The 9,847-nt window shown below is 51.3% G+C and overlaps 1 protein-coding gene across 1 annotated transcript; it reads right to left on the bottom strand.

The window, feature by feature from the left end:
* Window positions 1-315: 315 nt before the first annotated feature.
* SERPINA10 (serpin family A member 10) lies at window positions 316-9,637 on the bottom strand. Its single transcript, XM_006184173.3, has 5 exons — window positions 9,510-9,637; window positions 5,889-6,642; window positions 4,358-4,631; window positions 2,000-2,150; window positions 316-655 (listed from the first exon to the last, which is right to left on the bottom strand). The coding sequence occupies exons 2-5, from the start codon at window positions 6,589-6,591 to the stop codon at window positions 464-466; spliced, it is 1,320 nt and encodes a 439-aa protein (XP_006184235.1). The 5' UTR covers window positions 6,592-6,642; window positions 9,510-9,637; the 3' UTR covers window positions 316-463.
* Window positions 9,638-9,847: the final 210 nt, after the last annotated feature.

Consider the following 9,847-nt stretch of genomic DNA (forward strand, 5'->3'; position numbering starts at 1 on the left):
TGCTGTGATCAGGACTGACCACCGCTATTCTCCTCTAATTTTAGCAAGGAATGATTCTATAATAGGTGAAAATAAAGCACTAATTTTGCACCGGGGGAAGTAGAGAGTGAAGCTCATGGAGAATGTGTACTTGTCTTCCTCCCAAAGACTTCGTCTTGAAATAGAGCTCTCATCCAATGTATCTTTAAGTCCAGACACATCAGTAACAGAGAAAAGTAAAGATACTCTAGCAGGATAGTCTTTAGTCAGTAACAAAGACTCTTAGAAACAGGCTTAAAATACCAGACAGGCAGTACACACATCTCTGTAAAATAATTTTGAGTGTAATGCTCAGATTTATCTAAGAACGGCTCACACTAGCATTGGGGGACAAGGGGGGCCCCCAATGCCGAAGTCCCATGTAGCTTCACACACCTCAGGTTCTGCAGTGGCTGTAGCTCTGAGTCTTCACTCATGTCATAAGTCACAGCAGAGTTGGATTCACCACCCTGCCCAGAAATAACAGCATTCTGGAGGTTTCTTCGTAGATCATGAAGTGAAATGGCCGGTCCACCTTGATGATGGGAGGCATGGAATAGGCAGTGATTTCTGCCAGGGTCCCCGCCACTGCCTCCGTCCCTTCTTCATCCACCTCAATCGTCGCTCTTTGTAAAACCTAGAAAAGGCAATAACGTGGAAGACCCTGTGTGTGCCAGTGGAGGCGAGGGAATTAATTGGGCGCCTGGACATTTTTTGTTACGGTCCTACCCACAGGGCCATGCTCTTGGGATTTAGTGATACCAGGGTCATCTGTGCTCAGAGGAACGGTCTGAGGTTGCATCTGGCAACTGCTGTAGAAACCCCCAAAATACCAGGAGACACAAGGAATCCACGTGGGAAATACAGTCTGGGCAGGGACCCAGAGACTCTGGCTGGCCAATTCGTGCACAAATGCATCAAATCAACAAATACTTTTTGAGCATGTGCTTTGTGCTGCTGATTCTTGAGCTGAGCTGGTGTTCCTCCTAGAAGATTTTCAAGCTGCCTGGAACTCCTGAGAACTTTGACCTTCCTTCTGGCAGGCAAGGTCGGGGCAAGGGTGTGTGGTTAGTCCTCTGCAAGCAGCTTCCCAGCACATGGTGCTGCTCTGAGGTGGTCCCGGGGACAAGCCCCAGGGTCCCTGAAGTCTTCCTGCACTCTGGTTGCCTGTATTTACACTGCCTGTCATCTCCAGGAGGCCCTTTAGTCCAGGAACCTCATGTGATGTGAGTGATGGGCCTGTGTAATTATTATAAGAGGAGGTAATGAAAACAGTGTAGTAACACTTGGACATTCTCTGAGTTCCTGGAGTGAAAACTTACTTCCCAGAGTAAACAGAGGGAGCACATTTAATAATTTACAGTGTAACCTGTAACCCCACAACACACTTCAATTTTTATGTGTTTGCAGCCGAAATTCATGTGTTTACAGTTTTAGAGGCAGAACTAGGGACAAAGTGGATGAGTCGGAGGAGTTATAAGTAAAAAATATGTATGTATATGAAAAAACTCAAACGATTTTAGCCATTTGTGGATTGAGCTACTTTTCAAATAAGTGGTGATTTCCCTGTCACTGGAAACGTTAAAAAAAAGAAAACGGAGGGCGACTTTGTAGAGACATCATAGAGCAGATTTCTGCAAGGGGTGGGAAGTTAGCCCGATGCCCTTTGGGGGTTTCTTTCGTCTTGAAAGTGGTGCAATTTCGTGGAATTTTTAAATTTGTGAACTAATTCCATTTAGGGGTAAATTTTCCCTTGAGCATTGTGAGAGAAGAGAGAGCTTTACATAAGAGAAATTTAATTAATTAAACAGATGTTTTAATAAAGTGGTGCAAAATTCTTAAAACGTCCAATTTGGGTGCTATTTTAAGTTTTTTGGAATTTAAATCTGATTTTGTGCTACAACCTGGCCTTTTTATCAACGTTAAATGGTTTGTAAAAACATTTGTTGGTTTGGGGCCCTAATGAGAGATCCCGACTTACCTTGGATACTTTAAGATTTCTTGCGGTAACTGAGAGTCTGCTCAGATCAGCCCAGGGTGAGAAGACTCTGCTGATTCCCATCTGCTTCAGCAGTTCATGCATCTCATACTTCTGATCTAACTTGAACTTGGGAAGGAAAACTTCCATTCTTCTGTGGTACAAGTACACATAACGGTGAAATGTAGACAAAAGCCAGAGATTCGGAACACTAAGACGGTCACGCTTTCTTTTTACTCCCTCCAAGATGATGCCCATTGACAGGTCTCCCTCGCCTGACTATAGCTCGTTCCATTCTTTTGTGACAGTCTAGCTCAGAGAAGACAGCTCTGACTGATCACACATGTGTCCCTGCAGCTTCATTGAACCAGTTTTATATCCCAGCGGCTGACTCACATTCTCTTTATGCCATACTTTGTGTCCATTTCCCTGTGTCTTAAAAACAACCCAAACCAACCAATCAGCCGCTGCCATCAATCCTTCAGACTCTTGGACGATGGCTGTTTTCAACCCCCAGGTTCTGCAGACCCCCAGGATTCCGGGAGAACTGTGGAAGTCTGGGGATGGACGGGGGAGGGGAGCGAAGGAAATTTTCAACACCCTACCTATCTATAGCCAGAGAAATTCTAATATTCACTCTGATATTATACATTGGAGTTCTCATCTTCGTTTAGAAAGATGAGTTCTGTGGCTTAAAAGTAAAAAGGATGAGAACTACTAATTAGTCCTAGTCTTAAAGAAGTCCCAGGTGTCTTTATCCGTGAGGTGTAGCCAAAATGCCAATGTCAGTCTCACCGGGTCCTTCAGAGATTTAAGTGGAGGAATACACGGTAAGTTCCCAGAGCAGCGCCTGGCGTAGAGCGGGGCTTAATGAATATTAATTTCCTTTGGCTCCCTTTTCTCTCCTCCTTTCTCTTGCAGAGTTGGGCTGGGCTGTGGGACTGGAATATAGCTGAGGACATGGAATGTCTTGAACGTCGATTTATAAATTTATTCACCCAAACATTTGTTGAGGGCTTATGTTTGAGTCCTTTGCTAGGCACTAAGGATTTGAAGAAAAAGAAGAATGAAGATAAAATGAACACTGGGGACCTTCAGCTGGACTCATCTCTGTGCCAAATCCTGGAGTGACAGGATTCAGGAGGCATCGCCATGGAACCCTTCCTGCCACTAACTTCCTTGTACCCCAATAGGTGGATTAATTTATTCAACAAACGTTTGAGCACCTGCTCTGTGCTTCCAGCCCTGCTGTCTGTGCACGGCCCCTCCCCAGGTCATCTCGTCCCATTTCATGGTTCCACTTATGTGCTGCTGTCTCCTCAGCCTGCACCTCGCCCTGCACGCCAGATCCAGCTGCCTTCCTGACGTCTCCACCCAGTTGTCTAATAGGTATTTCTGATCCAGACTTTCAAACTGACCCCCAGGCCCGTTCCCCCCACGGTCTCCCCCATTTCAAGAAACAGCAGGGCCTTCTTTCCAGTTGCTGAGGCCAAAAACTGCCTTCATCTTTGACTCTCCTCTTTCTCTCTCTGTCACCCACATCCAGTCCATGAGCCAATCCTGTCACCTCCAGCTTCCTAACAGATCAGGGTCCCACTGTTGTTCCTCCCTGCCACCACCAGCCTGAGCAGCAGCATCCTGACTGGTCCCCTTGCCCCTCCTCATCCCCTCGTGTCGTCTCAGCACAGACTATGTTACCCCTCTGCTTGGCTTCCCATCTCCCTCGGGAACAGCCCAAGTCTTTTATTTTAATTTATTTCATTTATGTTTTAAATTTTAGTGGGGGAGGTAATTAGGATATTTACTTATTTGCTTATTTATTTTAATGGAGGTGCCCGGGATTGAACCCGGAGCCTCCTGCATGCTAAACATACACGCTGCCACTGAGCTATACCCTCCCACCAAGCCCAAATATTTTTCGGGGCCAGTGCCATACAATCCTGGATGACCGGGCCCCTGGTTCCTCTGTGACCTCAACTCCAACCACCACAGCTTCACTGGCTGCCTCACTGTTCCTCGAACCTACCAAGCACGTGCCCCTTCCAGAACTGCCATGCTTCTTCTGCCTGGAACTCTCCCTTCCCCGGGATGTCCACACAGCCCTCCTTCATCTTCAGGTGTTTGCTTACGGCCACCTTCTTGGCGAGGCCTTAGGGTTGGCATCGCGCATGCATCACAGTGCCTGGCACCTAGGAGAACCCTGGTAAAGGCTGGGAGAGCATGCCAGGCGCTGTGACAGATGCTGGTAGAGCAGAAAACAGGCCAGATGCAGCCCCTGCTGTCGGGGAGCCCGCAGCTCTCTGGCTGGGATGGGCACAGAATGAAGTAGTGAGCACTCACTGGTGGAGGGGGGAGTGGTACCTGGTTTTCATCTTTCTGAGCCACTTGTCCACCAGGTCCGTGGTCAGGTAGTCTTCAAGGGCGAGGTGGTCACCCATCCTCTCCATGAGGACCACCAGCATGGTGGCATTTCCTCGGTAGGGCAGTTTGAGGATGTGGCAGCGAAAATCCTTATCAAAAGTGGAGGCAAACTTGCCAGCCCTGTACATCATGGGCACCTTGATGACCTTGTACTTGTCCAGGTAGAAAGTTTCCATCTCGGTGAGAACAGGGTCAAAAGGGGTCAGCCATTTCCCTGAACAGGGAAGAACAGAGCTCATGGCAGAAACCACCCTCCCTGAAAGCATCATCCTCGTTAAAGGAAGAAAGGGCCAGGGTTCTCTGCCCGGCTGGGAAAGGCATCCTTATCGGGTTTGTTTTGACCACAGCTCAGGCAACCAAAAGAGATTCCCAGAAGATCAGCCACTCCCAGGCTGCTTTCCCAGCTGTCAGAACCCGGCTCTGCCCGCCAGCCCTGTGGGAGTCACACACAAAAGCAAGATGCCCCTAATGACCTCCATTCCTTCACTGAACAAAACTCGGAGCCGAAGTCACTTGTTCGAGTTGGTGTAGTGAGGACCCACTTCCTGCTACACTCGCTCCCTTGTTGTTGGTTCGCTCCCGCCTAGAGAAGACTTTGGGTCTTTCTCTGGCCCTGTCCCCGTGTGGGGCCCTCCGACTGCCACTCTGTCTAGTGCGCACCACGTGCAGAGTCCACCGTGGCAGAAATGATGACAGTCCCACCCATCCTCTGCGTAAAGTGGCCCTGAGGGGAGGGGGCCCTGCTGACAAATAGCCACACCGTGCAGAGGTGGCCACCAGCCTGCGGCACATGCTTCTACAGGACGTCTGTCTGGCCCAGTCAACTGGAAGCATGGACTCCTCTCGGACTCTGCAAGTCCCTTGGTGTCAGCTTCCTGTTACAGTGGTGGCTGCCAAGTCCAGTGCTCTGTGGGAAAGGCAGGAACGAAAGGACCCAGGAAGAGTGTGCCCAGCCCCTCTGAGTCTGGAGTCTGCTGTTTATTACATGACCTTGAACCAGCTATCCTCTCTGAGCCTCATTCCCATCTATACAGTATGGGACTGTCCTTAGTTTCCCGTATGGAGAATCAAGGACAAGGGACCTTGTCATTTGCCCCAGGTCACAAAAGTAGAGAGTGAAAGAGTAAAGATCTTAAATCTCTCCAATGATATGCCTTTTTTTTTTTTTTTTTTTTTAATGACCCAGAAGGTTCCCTGTGTCAGGATGTCAGAGGAGAGCTGTGTGGAGGTGCTTGGAAAACCGTGAACCCTGCAGGCATGTGGGGCCCTAGGGCAGGGGCATCAAATCCGAACGTCATCTGGCACTGAGCCTCTTACTACATTCTACACAGTCCGTGCATGTCTCAATCTGCTTGTGAAACTTGAGAACATGTTCCTAGGAAATCATTTGGCATCAGCCGGACACAGACCCAACAGGAAAGGTAGGCAGACGGAGAGACCTGTCTGGGAGAGCAGAACGTTATCAAAGTACCTTTGAGCAAGATGTAATCCACAAGAATTAATTTGGTGTCGGGATTAATGTCATCAAAGAGTTTGGGAATTTTCCCCCGAGTCTCTTTGTTAATGTAATGATTCAGGAGCCCTTTGGCCTGGGAGACATTGCGAAAATTCAGAGTCACACACTCTATATCGAAATACCTCTTGGAGATATTGAGGAAGGTCTCTTTGACGTCAAAGTCCTCATGGATGAAGGCAAAACTCCCCTGGGCCAGGCCCAGCTCCGGGTTGCGGGAGAGGCTCTCTCGAAGCTGCTTAAAGAGGGCGGGCAGGTCTGCGGCCTGGGTCTGGTTTGGGGCCCCCAGGCTGAGCCCGCTCTCCAGCTGGGCTCTGCTCTGGTCCCCAGCCCCCAGGGTCAAGGCCACCATGGCCTGGGACAGGCTGAGTGGGGAGAAGACCACGTTGCCATCGTGCCTGGTGGCGATCTTGCGCAGCAGGCTGAACCCCAGGTTGGAGGTCTCCCTGGAGAGCTTCTGACCCCCAGCCGTCAGCTGGGAGTACTCCTCCTCCTCCCCTGGAGCCCACGCTCCCTTGCTGCTCTCCCTCTGGGCCCTGGGGGTCGGCAGAGTCTCCTGCCCCGTCTGGGCCTCCAGTAGGCGGGGACCAGGGGTGGAGCTGGGCACCAGCCACACCTGGGCCAGGAGGCAGGGCAGCAGGAGGCTCAGTACCGCCTTCATCTGGGCAACAGTGGAGGCCACGGGAGCACTTCCTTTCAGCAGCGAGGCTCCCTTGGGAGAGAAGAGGGCAGAGATTGTTTTTAACGCCTGATACAAGCCTCCTTTCTGTGCCCTGGTACAAGTCCTCCATTGACCCCGCTTCCTCCCTGGGGGTCGGGTCTGGGCTTATCTCGGGGCTCATGCAGCTGAGCCCTGCCTCAGGGAGACCTGGAGCAAGCTGGGGTCCCATTTGTTCACCGTAGGTGGAAGGCATTATACAACAGAGCAAACCCCCCTCCAGTTTCCATCCAGGGCCAGGCAGCTCCTCAGGCAGCTCCTGGTCTCCCCCAGCTGTCCCCACGTGTCCCACTTCCTCCCAGAAGGGGCAGCAGGCAGCCAGGAGGTGGGGGATTGGAGGGGACGTGGTCTGGGTCCTGGCCCTCCATGGGTGTTGGAGCGGGGCCGGAGTCAGGAGGCCTTCCTGTGAAGGCCTCTTATTGGTCTGCTTCATTCATTGGGCTGGATCGTTGGGCAATACAGTAGCCAATCCAAACTGGCCTGCGGGGACCTGGACCTAGGGACGCGTTTGGCTGGGGATTTGAGGGAGGGTCTGGGTGGCCATCTGGGTAAGAAAAGGAAAAAAGTGCTAAGTTTGCCACATTCTGTGATCAGGATCACCCTGCACCTCTCCCAGAGCACTGCCCCCAGCCCTGGCCCAGATACATAGCTCCTTTCAGGACGTCCTTCCTTCCCCCTACCTGGCGCTCCCCTGGATAGAAATGGATGATGAGCCAGTTCGTACCACGCGAGCCTGGGCTAAGCTCCACGTGGACGACCTCATCAAATCCTCACAGCGACGTGCGAAGTGCACCCTCACTCTCGCCGCCCCAGGGGTGCGTATTCTAGTGGAGCCACTTCCAGCACAGGCAGTGGGTCTCCAAATCCCACGATCCCCACCACTGCCCCCTCTCTGGCCTCCCTCACATCCACTGGCACAGAGCCTGGCTCCCGGGCACCTGCACACTTTCCATCTGAATAAACCCTGCTGGGCTGGGCTGGGCCACCTGGCTGTCTCCACACTCAGCTCCTGCTGTTCAGCTGACACCACCAAGCCTGCATCACCGAGGCTGTCTGGACGGGTCACTGAGATGCACCAGGAGGGCCATGGTGGGGCAGGACCACTCAGCGCAGTGGGCGTGGGGCAGGGGAGGCTGCAGGAGCTCCCGTCAGCAGAGACCCCTCATTCTTAGCCAGGTCACCAGTAGCAAAATGTGGTGACAGGGTGACGTTCCCAGGCCTCTTCTCCCAGACGCAGGGTGGTGTCCTCGCCTGTGCCTGCTGCAGAACAACGCGTAGGACTCTGCACTGCTCTTTGCTTTTGCTAAATGATGCTGTGCAATTCAGGGCCTCACTCCTCTCACAGCTTGAGTGGCACCATCTTACTCAGGGAAATACGCCTACTGATTTCTGTCAGTTTTTAGGAAATCCTGTCCGATTCTAAATGACAAGTCTGCATTCAGTAGGTCCCTCCAGCATTGCACATGCCGGGTAAGTACCTCCTGGAATGTTCCAAACACAGCCAGGTTCATGACGTCGTTATTTCACAGTATTTAACACTACTTTGTAAATTAGTCCATCTTTTGGGCTGAGACTTCTTGGAAAAATATCATGTAGGAGTTTCTTCCTCCCAAAGGGGGAGAAATAAATTCGGAATTTGACAGTGATGCCACAATAGCCAGTTCAATGGATCAAATGAATCCTCTTCCACATCCTTTATGTGCGGCTGTCTCTGACAACACCAGAGCTGATGCCAAAGGTTCTAACCATTCGCCCCTATTTGACCAATTGCCATTATGCTTTATGGGCAAAGTCAGCAACTGATATTGGCAGAATCCCTAGTGCTTCTATTAAAATCCAGGCCGATTCCTCAAAGCCTCTCTACAGAATTAATCAGTACCCCATAAAGAGACTTTATAGGGAATCAAACCAATCAGAAAGGATTATAAAGCCCAGAGGGTCATAATCCCTTGTGCCGGTCCCTACAATACCCCTATTTTACCCACCAGGAAACCCAGCAGCCGGGGATGGAGATTTGTCCAAGATATGTCCTCTGAGCCATAAACAATCTTGTTATGCTTTGTCACCCTGTGGTTCCCACGCTTCATACCTTACTGGCTTACACCACTCATCTCAGTTTACATGATCAGCAAGAAGAAGGAAGATTTACACACTTTAGTAACAGCAAACTGCCCACAACTTGCTTTCAATAAGAAACCGCCACGACTCTGACCTCCCGTTCTCCTCCAATGAACTTCTGTTCAAAACAACCCTCGCCAGCTTCCTCCCAGAACCTGATAAAACCAGCCTCTCCTTTGTCTCTTTGGACTTGCTTATGGTCTGCCAGACTTTGTTTGTCCCAGACAGCAATTCCTTGGCTAATCCTAAATAAATTCATCTTGGCTTGATCATAATTGCCATTCATTTTGTTTAAGGACAACACAAAGATGCAGCGCCCTACACTGAACCCAGGTGGTGCGAAATCAACTGCTCGCCCACCCTTCTCAGCCCCGAATGTACCTGGAGCAGCACCCCTGCGCCCAGACCTGGGCACAGAGGAGACTTGCTTGCCCAGGAAGGCAGGTCCTCGCAAAGAAAGCCAAGGCATTGCATGTGGTCTGCACCGTGAGTGCTGTGGGCATGAAACCTCAAGCCTTAGAAGCCTCTTCCTCTGGCCTCCTCCCTGCAGAGGGAGCCCCCTGTGTCCACAACACGCCTCTTACCCACCCCTGCCCTGTGCGTTCTAGAGCTGAGGGCTCCATGCTGCCCAGCTGCCCACCCCCCACCTTGGAACCCGCCCCGAGAGGACAAGAACGTCTTCTCTCTCCATCCCTCCCTGTGCAGACACCGTGACCGCCTCCCGTGAATCCACTGCCTCTTACCAGTGAGTGGCTCCCGGGCACCTGAGAAGGCCCTTCATTCGGGGCAAAGACAGAAGGTTAGGGTTTGCAGCCTGCAGCAAATATTTACTGTTCCAAAGGATGATCCCTCGTGGGACTGTTACTGATTAACAACCTGCTCAGAGATGGTGGTGTTTCTGGAAAAGGTGGAGAGACAGGCTTCCCATAATCCCCAGCTGCTCCTGCAATCCTGACTATGACAGCAGTTCCTCTCAACTGCAGGGAGAACCCCAGTGAGACCCAGCCTCTTATGGGATGCCAGCTGCTGCAGACGCTGGACACTGCGTGTGAAGGAAGGGGTGGGTCCCACGGGGGCCTCC

Source organism: Camelus ferus, chromosome 6 (assembly GCF_009834535.1).
Source record: "Camelus ferus isolate YT-003-E chromosome 6, BCGSAC_Cfer_1.0, whole genome shotgun sequence".
NCBI lineage: Eukaryota > Metazoa > Chordata > Mammalia > Artiodactyla > Camelidae > Camelus > Camelus ferus.